The 15011-nt window shown below is 36.3% G+C and overlaps 1 protein-coding gene across 2 annotated transcripts in view; it reads right to left on the reverse strand.

Annotated features, from left to right (window-relative positions):
- Window positions 1-15011, reverse strand: part of PARD3B (par-3 family cell polarity regulator beta) — a 995632-nt gene that overhangs the window by 358625 nt on the left and 621996 nt on the right. For both annotated transcript variants that reach the window (XM_035007317.1, XM_035007318.1), the window contains exon 15: window positions 14642-14757. In XM_035007317.1, the coding sequence (XP_034863208.1) occupies window positions 14642-14757 (116 nt within the window). The remainder of the gene's footprint in view (window positions 1-14641; window positions 14758-15011) is intronic.

Below are 15011 nucleotides of genomic sequence, written 5' to 3' on the forward strand. Positions count from 1 at the left end.
CTCAAATTTAAAAAAAATGGGCTAAATGTTTTCCAACTCCTTAGTATACCCTTGTTTTACTTTTAAGGAATTTCAGCTCGTAAAGTAAAAAATTTACTTTTAAGGAATTTAAGGAATTTTACTTTTAAGGAAAGAGGCTTCTTTCAAGACAATTCTGAAGGGCTTGGGGATTATGCCAGTTAGTTGCGGGATCAGCAGAGGGTAGATCAGCTATTCCCAGCTCACCCGAAACCATCACTCTTGATTAGTCAGTTTCCAATTTGATCTCTGTTTTAATTTTCACTCTAATTTTAATACTTTCATTGAATAGAGTTCCTAGTAACCTTTCCTTATGCACACTGGAAAACAAGTGGGTACTGAAATATTAGCCTTTCTACTCATGTTCCCTCTCTCCACAATTTGTAGTTTATGCTTATTATACTAAATAGCCTTGGCCAGTGTTTTTTTAATATCTGGATATTTGTACCTCTTAATCCCCTTCACCTATTTCACAAATACTCTCCCCCTTCTTCCCTCTGGCAACTGCCAGTTCATTTTCTGTATTTATGAGTCTGGTTGTTTTGTTCATTTTCTTACATTCCACATATAAGTTAAATCATGGTATTTGTCTTTCTTTGTCTGACTTATTTCACTCAGCATAATACCCTCTAGGTCCATCCATGTTGTCGCAAATGGCAACATCTCATTTTTTTCTTTTTGTGGCTGAGTAATATTCTATCTATATCTATATAGATAGCACATCTTCTTTATTCATCTATCAATAGATACTCAGGGTGTTTCCATATCTTGGCTATTGTAAATAATGCTGCAATAAACATAAAGATGCATATATATGTTTTAAAATTTGTATTTTCATTTTCTTGGGTAAATACCCAATAGTGTAATTACACCAGATCATATTGTAGCTCTCTTTTTAATTTTGTTGAAATTCCATAGTGTTTCCCACAGTAGTAGCACCAATTTACATTCTACTAACACAGCATGAGAGTTCCTTTTTCTCTACACCCTTGCCAACACTTGTTATTTCTTGTCTTTTTGACAGTAGCCATTCTGACAGGTGTGAGGTGATATCTCATTGTGGTTTTGATTTTCATTTCCCTGATGATGAGCGATGTTGAGCATTCTTTCATGTGTCTGTTGGCCATCTGTGAGTCTTTGGGAAAATGACTATTCAGGTCCTCTGCCCATTTTTTAATTGATTTGATTTTTTGGTATTGAGTTGTATAAGTTCTTTATATGTTTTAGAGATTAGCCTCTTATTGGCTATGCCATTTGCAAATATCTTCTGCCTTTCAATAGGATGCCTTTTTGTTTTGTTGATGGTTTCCTTTGCCGTGCAAAAGTGTTTTTACTTTAGTGCAGTCCCAATAGTTTATTTTTTCCTTTGTTTTCCTTGCCTGAGGAGACATAACCATAAATATGCAGCTAAGGTCGATGTCCAAGAGATCAGTGCCTATGTTTTCATTTAGGAGTTTTATAGTTTCAGGTCTCACATTTAGGTCACTCATCAATTTTAAGTTTATTTTTGTGTATGGTGTAAGAGGTCCAGTTTTCCCAGCACCATTTATTGAAGAGACTGTCCTTTCCCCATTGTATATTCTCTCTTCCTTTGTCATAAATTAATTGACTTTGGAAGCTTGGGCTTATTTCTGGGCTCTCCATCCTGTTTCATTGATCTATGTGTCTTTTTGTGCCAGTACCATACTGTTTTGATTACTACAGCTTTGTAGTATTATCTTGAAACCTGGGATTGTGATAATCCCAGTTTTGTTCTTTTTTCCTCAATATTGCTTTGGCTCCTTGGAATCTTCCACACAAACTTTAGGATTATTTGTTCTAGTTCTGTGAAAAATGCAACTGGAATTTTGATAAGAATTGCACTGAATATGTAGATTGCATTGGGTGGTATGGACATTTTAACAATATTAATTCTTCTAATCCATGAGCATGGTATATCTTTCCATTTGTGTCATCTTTAATTTCTTTCATCAATGTCTTATAGATTTCAGAGTATAGGTCTTTCACGCCTTGGTTAAATTTTATTTCCTTTCCTGTATCTTTATTCACTTGTTTTATTAGTACCATATACATCCCTGATCTTTCAAACTTTGTTCATAACACTATTTCCACTAGACGTAACCTACAGAAATAACATATTACTGTCATCACTGATATGTCTCCATTTAGAACATTACCTGGAAAAGAGAAAGCACTCAATATTTAATGAAGGAAGGAAGAAAGGAATAGATGGACAGATGAATTTTACAAGAGGCTGAAATTATTTTTCCAAGTGTTTAACAAATTTTTAGTCTTATAAAAAATAGAGTAGGTTTTTCTGGTGATGCTAGGCTTTATACTAATATATTCTAAATCAGCCGGAACCACTGTGTATAATGTATAATAGCTTTAGTGTTCCAATGAAGAGGTAAAAATATATATAAATAAATGTATAAATATGTAATAATATACATAAATATATATATATTTTAGAAGACTGACTTACCCTGGATTAAGCAGTTTTTATAAGTAAGTGTGAGCTCTGGCTTTGCCCCTGATTCATGTTTAGCTAGATATTTTTCTAACCATTTAATGAAATTCACAGATGTATTAATATGTACTTTGGAGTGGATAACATACTTAGCTTTAGGAAATTAAAAGCAAAATATCTATTTTCCCCTATGAGCAAGAGTTGAGATTTGACCTTTAATGTAGAATAACATTTTACTTTCAAAAAGTGATATTTAATTTAGAAATTTTTGGCTTAACAGAGGAAATGCTCAGATGGTTCACAATAGAAAATACACAGTCAAAAAATATATGAAAAATGTTTAGCCACAGAAGTAATTTGAAATGTAAAATTAAAATGCCCCCTTTAAGCCTATAAAATTGGTAAAAATGTAAAAAAAATGACTCCCAGATTCTTCCATATACTACTGATAAGAACAAAATTGCTTTTCTGGAGGGCAAGTGGTCATATACATCAAAAGCCTTAAATCTTTATATAATATTTGGCCAAGAAATTATACTTATAGAAATTTATAATGAGAAAATAATCATGATTGTTTATAAAAGTTTATGCACTTTCAGGCTCAATTCATTGCTATTTCTAAGAGCAAAGAATTGGAAATGACTCTTATGGCCAAATAATATATTAGGCAGATAAATCAACTACATTTATTCAAGAGCAAACTTTACAATTAAAAAATATTATAGAAGCAAAGACATAGAGAATAATATTCAAGCTAGGGGCACCTGGGTGGCTCAGTTGGTTAACATTCTGCCTTCAGCTGAGGTCTTGATCCCAGGGTCCTGGGATGGAATCCCACATCGGGCTCCCTGCTTAGTAAGGACACTGCTTCTCCCTCTCCCCACTGCTCATGCTCTCTCTCTGTCATGCTCTCTTTCGCTCTCAAATAAATAAATAAATAAATAAAATCTTAAAAAAAAAAAGAGAATATTCATGCTAGCTTGTTCTAAAAGGCCACATATTTAAAAGCACATGTTTAGTATGTTTAGTACAATAACTTTTGGGAAAAATTAGAATATAAAAATATGAATATGTATGTATGAGAATAAAATTACACAGGAATAAAAATGCTTTGCTTTCTAAAAACTGCAACTGTACCTAAAAATGAGATAGTTATACCTCCCTACAGTAGTTCTAATCTCCACAGAAAATATTGTCAATAACAAATATTTATCATTCTGAATACCATTCAGAAGAGATAATTATGAAACTGCCAAACCTCATTTAACATATACTTATATATTTTATGTAATATGTTGTTACATTATATTTAATTGTATATTTATATATAGGATTTTCAGCTAATGAAACTCTCACTTTAAAACAACTAAAATGGATTTAGTTCATATTTGTAAGGAAGATTTAAGTGTTTTGTTCCATTCTTTGAATAGTGTTCTTTGCTTCATATTTTTATGAAGATGTTCTTATATTAGTACAAAAGTTCTTTAAAAAGGAACGCAGAATTTCATTTAAATATGAACAACGGTTTAGAAGACAAAGGCAAGTGAGAAAAAAAGTTCATATTTGGCTTTGTTTAAAATGCTGGTACGTGTCTGAGATGTAGAGGCTCTCCTGAAGTACAAAATGTAAAGAAGAAAGCACTTCATGGGCTAATGCAAGTTTTAAGAGGGTCCTGGAACATCTCAGTTCTAAAGGACAAGACAGTTTCTCCATTGATCAAGATTTCTCATCAAAGCGCAAATAATGCTCTAGATAGAGGCTAATTTAATAAAGATCTGCCTGGGTTATTAGCATAATATCATTAGTTAAGTTTCAATTACAAGCATTTCTAAACTTTATAGTTTTCTTTATATCTCTTGTGGGAAAATAGAGCTTTGGGTTTCTCTTCCAGACACTGACTTTTTATATCCTCATATTCCACCAAGCAATGCCCCCGTTTAAGAAGATATGAGTGTTGTGTAAAAACTACATGGCAACAGTTGAGACCATTTGTGATCTAGTGATTGAATTAAGGATCTACACACGAAATCCACAGGCCACCTTTCCCCCAGATATTCACAATGTTTACCTGAGGAGAATTTACTTACATCAACAGGTCAAGTCAATCACCAGTGACAAGAAGAACGTGTAGGAGATGTAAGGGCTTGCTTGTAATGCCCCACTAACACTACCCTCTCTGTGACTGATACTAAGTAGCACTGAATGCCGTATGTCCTAGGCTTCAGGTTATGTATTTTTATATTAAGAAAGACACTCCTTGCTTTGAAGATTCTTTTTTTTCTGGATGGGGGCATACGAGAGAGTTGGGCTCCTAGTCATTCATTGAGAGCATCTGTGCTCAAGTTACTTGCGAGCACTTGCTTATTGGAGAGTTTATGAGAGTGGTGGCCTGGGATGTGCCACACACAGCTTCCAGACAAGTCTAAAACACATCAAGAACAGGCCTACGTCAGAGAGAATGCTGCTCCGTTCTAGACCACCATAATATAGTGAGTATCACAATAAAGCATGTTAAAAGAATGTTTTGGTTTCCCAGTGCCCAAAAAGTTGTGTTTACACTAGAGTCTATTAAGTGTGCAATAGCATTATGTCTAAAAAAGGGTACATCTCTTAATTTAAAAATGCTTCATTGCTAAATACACTACCCATCATTTGAGCTTTCAGCAAATTGTAATCGCTGATCACAGATCACCCCATAACAGACATAATGAAAAAACCTGAAATATTGCAAGAATGACCAAAATGTAACACAGAGACATGAAGTGAGCAAATGCTATTGGTAAAATGGTGCTGACGGACTTGCTCAACTCAGGGTGGCCACAAACCTTCAATTTGTAAAAAACATAGTATAGGCAAAGTGCAATAAAACGAGGTATTCCTGTAGTATAAAAGTATACTGCTACACAAAAGGCATTGTTTTCCAATTAACAGTAATAATGAACACAACGTCAAATGATTCTTGAGCATGCTTTTTGAAAATATATTTTTGTAGGGACTGCAAAGAAATAAAGCAGGAAGAAAGCGCATATATAGACTTACAAGAAGAGAAGCATATTCTTCACATAGAGAAGAATTTTTATGCCTTGGCTTCCAACCCAACTAGTTATTCTGATTAATTTTACATGGAATCTTCCTTATTCTGCTTTATGGAATATCATGATCTAGTTATATTACAGGGATAGAGAAGTGATCTATGTCTCTATGATTCAGTTGATAGTAATACTAGTCTTTGGTACATTTTCATTCTTATATGCGGCAATTATCTAAAATGTGGGTTAAGTTTCAGTTGACCCAAATGTTGGTTTTCTTGATGTTTTGAAAGAGGCCGGCTTTGGATGGCAGTGCTGTCAGCTATATGTAAAGTCAGTTACTTGAAGTTTTCCTTACTTGTTCTTCTTTTCTCACCAGCGACATCTCTCAGAATTCAGTCTGAGTCTTGACACATCATTTCTGTAAATTCACTTAACTTGTGTTCATCTAGCCACCCACTTCATTTATAAACCTGTGTGGTTAACTATATAAGCATGTTAAGTTGCACTAAGGAAAAATGAAAAGAACTTATATCCTTTATCCAACACTGAAAAATAAACTATGGTCCCTTTCCCGCAATTCTGGTGAATTTTGAATTTATATTTCTACTTTTTCCTTGCATACCAAATATGCCACAAACCAGGATTCCGTTTTGCATTATCATCTTCATAGATTTCAAAGCTTGTAAATGTGGTATATCTTCTGGTGTGGCTATCATCACCTGATATACTTGAGGAGCAGATTCAATTTTAAACAGATTTGAGTTTCTTTTTTTAAACAAAGATTTTATTTATTTGAGAGAGAGAGAAAAAGAGAGCGAGAGTGTGCACATGAGTGGGGGGAGGAGCAGAGGGAGAGCCCGACTTGGGGCCCGATCCCAGGACCCTGAGATCATGACCTGAGCCACCCAGGCGCTCCCAGATTTGAGTTTTTCAGTAGTAGCCATGAAAATATCTGGGGAGGGCTCTCATAGGCTTCCTAAGCTATCTCTCTTCCAGGCAAGATATCTTTCTTTCAACTGCTTTTTATCAGACATGGTTTCTAGGCCTGTCATCTGGATGCATTCTACCTTGTTTTTATCTCTATTAAAATATCATATCCAGAATTAAATACAGTGCTATAGATGTGTTATGATGAGCCCAGAGTCCAGTGAAATTGTCATCTTCCTTCCTCTGGCAACACAGAACTACCTTTGGGGTTGGCCATATCGGGCAGGCAGCTAAAAACCAGGGCATCCTCACTTACCGTTATTACACCAGGTCTCCTAAATCCTGTACTTGGACAATTGATTTCTTTGAACCTGACTTCAGGACATTACCTTTATGTTTCACCACCCTATCTAAAATAGCTTCACCTCTCCCCAGTCTTCATCTCTACATGAATTTGGCTTCAGAGAAATCACCTCTATCTGAAATTTTATGATTTTTTTACTTGGGTAAAACTCTATCATCTATTTACCCAACATGAACGAAAACCCCACAGGGGAGGAGCTTTTGTCTTCTTCACCGAGGACATGTCCTGGGATATAGTGAATAGCCAACAAAGGCCTGGTAGACGGAGGAGTCATTCTTTGTTAAATTCTGCCTTCTTCAGTTCTGGAGAAATCACCTGAATGCTAATTCTGTCAATCTAACATATTACCCAGTTCTCTGGGGCAACATCCACTGAAACTTTGGTAAGAATGCCTTTTGTAACTTCAAGTCACACACCTCCACTCTTCATCAGATTCTGTTCAGGATGCAACGAGAAGCTCCCAGTCCAGAGTCCTATATGTTATTTCATTCCTTTCAGGATGACAATGGGCCTTAATTAGCACATTTTGGGAAAAGGCATTCTAATGCTTTTTCCTACTTTCCTGTATAATTTGAACCATAAGTTTCAATCAGAAATTGACATACCGTTACGTTAGAAAGATCAAAGTAAACTCTAACATTTCCCTGAATTAAGTCTAGAAACGCAATCAAAAAGAAAAGGAGACCTCAGTTGTTTCCGAAGATCCCTCTCAGGGAGGTTGCTTTTTTTTGCCTTTTTTCTTTTCATTTCACAAACATGGAAATTCTTTGCAGATCAGTGTTGAGATCAGTAATTTCACCTGTTGTTTCTGGAATTCATCATCTCTGTGAAAATTGGTAATTTGCTTCCTGTTCTCCACTGTGAGACCTACTTTTCGTAATTTCTAATGATCAGGGACAGTTGTTCTAGAAGCACGATCCTTTCAGTGTGCAGGAATAGAAACGGCACCCTTGCATTCGCCGGCAGCCTGCTCTTCCTGTTTGAACATCACTCTCTTGTGTGCATGAAGGTAAAATTAACACAGGCTCTGGGGGGCTCTGCGTTCCACCTGACAGCTGTTAGGTGCTCTAAACAATGGGCCCCTCACACACTTTCTTTTTCGTGCTCTAAAAATAGTCCGGCTGTCTGACTTTTACAGGTTTTGCGAGCTTCAAGCAGCTGTTCAGCTCTTCCTGCATTTATTCTTTTAGATGACTGCTACTCTCTCTCGTTTTCCTTTTTCTTTTTAACCATTTGCTTTTCTCTTCCTCTCTTCTACAGAGCCAAGGTTATCAGTAAGTTCATGAAGCAGCCACGCTGGTATCTTCAGATGCCTCTCCCTTTTGCTCCTCTTGGAGATAAGGTATCATCATCATGCCACAACTTCCTCTTGGGAATCTTCCCTTAACTCTTGGGTTTTCCTTTCTAGGTACATGCAGCAAACACCGTTTTCTCTCATTTTCTGTTGAAGCCTCCATGTTTGTTTGTTTGTTTAATTTTTAATTTACATTCAATTTAATTAGCATATAGTGTATTAGTTTCAGAGGTAGAGTTTAGTGATTCATCAGTTGCATATAACACCTAGTGCTCATTACATCACATGCCTTCCTTAATGCCCATCACCCAGTTACCCCAGCCCCCCACCCACCTCCCCTCCAGCAACTGTTTGTTTCCTATAGTTAAGAGTGTCTTACGGTTTGTCGCCCTCTCTGTTTTTGTCTTATTTTATTTTCCCTTCCCTTCTGCTATGTTCATCTGTTTTGTTTCTTAAATTCCACATGAGTGAAATCATATGGTATTTGTCTTTCTCTGATTGACTTAATTCACTTAACATAATACCCTCCAATTCCATCCACGTTGTTGCAAATGGCAAGATTTCATTCTTTTTGATTGAGGCTTCAGTGTTTAAAGTACACAATACGCACTCCATAAACATGTTTAATGGATGATAAACATTATCTGCAATCCCTTAATTTTGACTTCCTAAAGCTTAGGGCATACACCTGACTATGTCCTTGTACTCTTCCTTGTCTTCTAGAGATAGTTAATAGACACTTTCTGTTAGTATTAACATTAATTCTTCTTTCCCAACCAGTTTTGTTTTTGTTCTTTCTTCTAGTGAGTCAGTTATGTCTTACACAACAGTACTCCCTTCAGCTCTCACTATCGTCAGAGGTATTACTTATTGATGGACAATAATGATGATCCGCGGATATACATACAAATTTATATTAAGATATATATTAACATATTACATGGCACACATAATATATATTAACTGATAAACCAGCATCACAATCATCTGAATAGTTTTATAAAGATTCTATGTATTTAGTATTCAGGCTTTTTGTCTTACTGCAAAGAATGCATACAGAAGTACCCCACTACACAAAAAATTATTTTTTTGTGCGGCAGTGGGTGCCGTGTTACGCAGGCCCCAAGGATTTGGGGTGAGGAGGCTTTGGGGAGTGTTGACTCTCCACCCCACCTCCGGGCACCTACAGATACAGGCCAGGCAGCTAGCCTCGTGAGGGAGTGGGGGACAGAGCCTGCCCTGAGTCCCTGTGGACACTTGCACATGCATGCCCAAAAAGTAATTTTAAGAATAAAGTATTAGAATAGTAGAGCAGGGTTAGTTAACGTTTTGCATGTCCATCTTTGATCTAATACTAGAGATACTTAACTTCTTTGAGAGGAATGTCTGACATATATGAAAAGGTTATATTCAAAACATGACCCAAATATTTACCTCTGTTGATATTAGAAATCAGTTTATTTATAATTTCCTTCAACTGTGGGCATCTGCAAACATTTTCTATCTTAAAAAAATTTAGAACAAGCAACTAACAGAAAAATAAGATTGCTGAATTGTAGATCTTGGAGTCATCCAAGACACATGTACTTTGTAAAGAGACTATGGGACATGGAATGTTAACAATCTTCATTGTCAGGGAACTTCCTAAACTTCTGTGTGACTGCCTCATGCATCACTGGAAGCTCATTTCCTCTCATTGAACAGGCAGGACAGCTGGCCAGGCTTCCATCTGCACTGTCCTCAGTCTTCTCTGTGTTACAGAACACCCTTCTGAAATGGGAGAAGGCCAATTTGAAACAAAAGTAAAAACAAAAAAAAAAAAAAAGAAAAAGAAAAAAAACAACCAACAAAAAAAACAACCTTGTGGGAAATAGTATTTTAAACTGAACTTTCAATGGGCCTATAGATTAGGTCAGGGAATGGGCCAAAATACTGAAGCACTGTCCCTTGAATAATTCAGGTTAATTCTTAAATAGTATTAACGGGGTCATAAGACACCAGGCTTGGAAATTAAAGATGTTTATGTCTCATCAAAAAGTCTTTGAATGTAACTCTCTGGCATACTGCCAAAAGGGCAGCTCTTTGGGGGAAAACCCTATGCCAAAGGCCAAAGAGGCAGCTGTGTTATTCAGCTCCTGAGAGCTTCCAACTCAACACCCACACAAGCTCAATTATGAGCAAATTAAAGGGATCCAGACTGAACACAGTAATTCTGGTAATTCAAATAAATAGAGGAAAGTCTACAATTAGTAGGAAAAGATTGATTTTCTGGAAAACCCAGAAAATGACACCCTAACCTCTTTGCATAAGCATAGTTACATCCAATTATTTAAAAATAAATTTCCTTTTATTCATCATTTTAATCATTTCTGTTCTGTCTTAAAGGTGGCCACATGCATGCCAGCAAAAGTATTCACAAAATATTGAAGCAGAATGGCCTCAAAAAAAATCTATAATGGATATATAGGAATTAATGAGATTGAGTAAAATTGTAATCAAAGTTTTATACCTACTTTTACAGCACATAGATAATGCACTGTTCATTTCTACCTTTTCTGAGTACAGAGAAAAATTTCGAGTTATTCAGAAAGAACAAAGTTTGACTATTGTGGAATCTATTACTATAATTCATTATATTAATAATGAACAAAATACACATGGTCATTCTGTATAGATTCTTAAAACTCACTTAATAAAATTCAACATCTGATTAATCTGATTGAGTAAACTTTTTTAGGAAGGTAGGAGTACAAGGACATTTATGTAACGTGATATAAACATTTCTTCTATCAAGAACCATCAATGAAGTCATAATTAATGCACACACACAGTAGAAGCATTCTTGTTTAATCTTTAAATTCATTTTGTTGAGCTGATCTAAAGTTCATGTGGGAGAGTAAATGTATATGAAGAGCCAAAGTGATTTTACAAAAGAAGAAAAATCAGAGGAAGTTTTTCCTGTAAGTTATCAAAATAGAGTGTAATAGCATATTGATAATATAAACAAGGTGACATTGGCATGGAAGAGACAAATATGTCAATAGAATATGTCTAGAAACTGACCAATGTATGTAAGGAAATTTAATATTCAATGTTAATGTATTCTGCTTTAATGGGGAAAGGATGTAAAAATCAATAAATGTTCTTAATAATTTGCCTATTGTCATGAACAAACATTTTTTCCACCTCACACACCATGGATAAATATATTACAGATTGGTAAATATTAAAAAAAAAAAGCCTCCAAAAGTACTAGAAGAAAATAATGTGATAAGTATAAAACCCAGAAGTCATAAAGGAAAAGATAGAAATTTTTTTATTACGAGACTGAAGTTTTCTTCACAGTAAAGGATATCATAATCAAACTAAGATGACAAATAATGGATTGAAAGAAATTCTTTGCAACATAAATAATAACATTTTTTAAAAAAAGATTATTTATTTATTTATTTATTTATTTTTAAAGATTTTATTTATTTATTTTTTAGAGAGCAAGTGAGAGAGAAACAGCATGAGACGGGAGAGGGTCAGAGGGAGAAGCAGGCTCCCCGCTGAGCCGGGAGCCCAATGTGGGACTCGATCCCAGGACCCTGGGATCATGACCTGAGCCGAAGGCAGATGCTTAACCATCTGAGCCACCCAGGTGCCCCCAAAAAAGATTATTTATTTGGGAGAGAGTGCATGTACTCAAGAGTCGGGGGAGGGGGGGCAGAGGAAGAGAATCCTCAAGCCGACTCCCTACTGAGTGGGGAGCTTGACATGGGGCTTGATCTCATAATCCATGAGATCATGACCTGAGCCAAAACCAAGAGGTGGACGCTTAGCTGACTGAGCAACCCAGGTGACCCCATAACAACATTCTAAAGACAAAAAGAATTAAGAAATGGAAACATTTTTGGCAAAGGATATAAATTAGCAAATCATAGAATGTGAAATACAAATGGATCCCCTGAAAAAACAAAAAAAACCAAAAAATACCCTAAACTCTCAATCCTAAATTCAGTCAAAAGGGGAAAAGCAAATTGCAAATCCAGATTCATTCACATAAAACTGTACAACTATTATAAAGAAACACAATATGTGATATAGATATATGTACATAGATGGTGCAGCAAATAAAGTGCTACATATGTATGTATACATAGCCAACTATTTTTAAATCATATTTCTATCTGGGAATGAGAATACTTTTTTCTCACAAGAGCTGTCTATCTTTTGAAACATAAGTGAAATTAAGTAAATGGAACTCACTCACCTTTAAAATAATTTGAACATAATATGCAAGTTAAAATGCTAGCCTAGACTCAGCAACAAAAATGAAACAAAAACAAAGGTACTAATTGGGACCATTAGCCTTCAAAGATTCCTGTAGACTTTGGAAAGGAGAACTATCCAACATAAAGGACTAGATAGATAAAAGGTTTTATTTTTTTAAGTTTTGAACCATAGGAAACTGCTAGTTTTCCAGGTCCAAAAATAGTCAAAAGCACTGATTTGATATTCAGCCTAAATACCTGAGGATGGATGGATGGATGATTGATTTTTTACTTTTTGAAGATTGGATCTTGACCCTGATATCTTTATAAGCATAGCCACCACCCTTTTTAGTAAATATAATAATTCCTTAGGTTGCCCACTGCTACTTATAGAAAATGAAATGACTTCACAATAATCTTTTCACCTAACCAAACAGGAAAGACACTTCCAAATGTTTACCATCTGGTATCATCTGAGCTTATGTGCTAAGAAAATCAACATGTTTATTGAGCTCCCTCAATTGTTTTGGGGACAGGGGTTCAGAATGGCTCTAGAATGCTGCCCTCTGCAAGACTGTTAGCTTTAAACTGGCATTTCCTGGAAGAGACCAAACTTTGATGGTGTATAAAATATTTGTATACCAAATTTTACCACTTCTGCTGTATGCTGCGTTTAAGCCACAGCTTTGGCACCTATGTCCTGAAAACAGCTCGGGACCTCTACCCAATGAGGCAAACTGAAGAAACATTACTATTGTCGCTTATGGTGTAAGTCCAAGAGAATGCAATGAGTGACTGCTACCTATACATATTTTGGAAGGGCTGTTTCAATGTAAAAATAGAAAACTTCTCAAAAACAAAGTTTTCAGAAACAAAAAAATATAAACAGAAATACTGTTTCTGGATACACCTTAGGCTTTATTTTTACAGATTTGATAATAGCTTTTCTTTCTTAAAATGGGTGCCATTTTTTTTTCTTTTGCAGAGAGTTTTTTGGAACTTTTTGTTTTAATTAAATGAGGAAAATAGTAATATATTCTTGCCCCAAATTAAAAGAGATTTTTATCTATTTGTTTTCTTCATAGAGTAATTGGGAAGACAGAACAAAAGATGTTTATCAAGCACTTTATAAAAATCAGTTGCTCCTCAAATTATTAGTAATAACCTCGGTCACTGTCACACATGATTCCTTTGGTTTGTCAAAGGTTCATGCTGGAGAAAATCCCCTTTTCTGACCAGGGCTCAGCTTTTCTATCCCTCTCTTGCTATAGGTGATCAGAGCAAACGTATCCTAGTGATCTAGTTAATTTGTAGAAAATAGAATCAATTTCTCTTGTTTCATCATGATTGAACATTTTTCTGAACTCCTGTAAATGAGTAAGAGCTAAGCACTATTTATCAGATTGTTCTGTGGAGCACATGGTTTTGATTATTCTATATTCTTGTTGCTAACTAATGAAATATGCAATACGTCTCAAGAGAAAACATTTGCAAAGCACGGCCTGTGAGCACGCAGCAGCAATGAATATTTGCTGGGGATTTATTTTGCACTTGCACCCTTCCCTCATAGTCCTCTCTCTCCAACAGCCCGTGAGAGCACAGCAATGCGCTTGGGTGTCTGAAATGTCTTCTGGGGTCCCACATCGTAGGACCTGGAGAACATTGTTTCCAGGGGGCCCTCGTTCTGCACTAGCAGCCAAGAGTCACCCTGAAATTCCCTGCGGAGCTCAGAACCTCAGTGAGGTTCTTCAGGCATGGACCCAGGGTACCTTGACAGCCTCCATCTGGCAAACTCAAGGAACCCTTTCCCCTCCAGTGTTAACAGGATCTGAAGATGGGCATTTCAAGAGATAAATCGGGAAGATTTATCACTGCTGCCATCCCTGTCCACTGCACATAGAGATAGGAAACCCCGTGGAAGAGGATTCATTTAACCCTATTATCTTCCCAGACCCCGCAGCGGGTATGTTCGTGAGAACGGCAAAGTCACTGATAGAAGTGAGAGTGCAAATACAAAGGCAGGTGAGTCACTGATGCTGACGGCATCCAGATCATCCGGAAGGAATAATCGTATTTTTCTGACCAATATGGACCGCCTTATAAAAATGTCATTCACCTCTCTTTTAAAGAGGGGTAATTACAATTAAATGTGTGAGACCAATATCCCCTCCTCCAGCCTGGGGCCGACTTCGCCCCCTAAGGTTGGAGCTGAGGACATTCAGGAAGACAGATGGGCTTAAGGCTGGCGCGCTGACCTGGATGTCACTCACCCTCACTTACCAAGGTCCATGCTCTTGGAGGCTTTCAGATTCATCGATTCAGGCTGCCTGGCCGGTGTCACAGATCTGAAGTGGATGTGCTGATCTGGAAAATATACTGCTGAATCCACCCCAGAGCTGTGGAAAGAAGCCATACGCCGTATTTAGATTTGGAATAAAAAAATTTTTTTTTTCTTTTGGTAAAGGAAGCAGTTCTCATTTTGAACCCAGCCCCACCTCATATCCTTTCCAGCTCCCAACCATGTATTTTCAACCGATTCTGGAATCTCGGGTGGCTTTTATGAGATGTAGCAACTCTATTTTTATGTACTTTATCACACTCCACAATTTAAATAAAATATTCTCTGGTTAATATCATGTTTTCCTCTTCA

This window comes from Mirounga leonina, unplaced genomic scaffold (assembly GCF_011800145.1).
Source record: "Mirounga leonina isolate KUSES-001 unplaced genomic scaffold, KU_Mleo_1.0 Mir_151, whole genome shotgun sequence".
In the NCBI taxonomy this organism is placed as follows: domain Eukaryota; kingdom Metazoa; phylum Chordata; class Mammalia; order Carnivora; family Phocidae; genus Mirounga; species Mirounga leonina.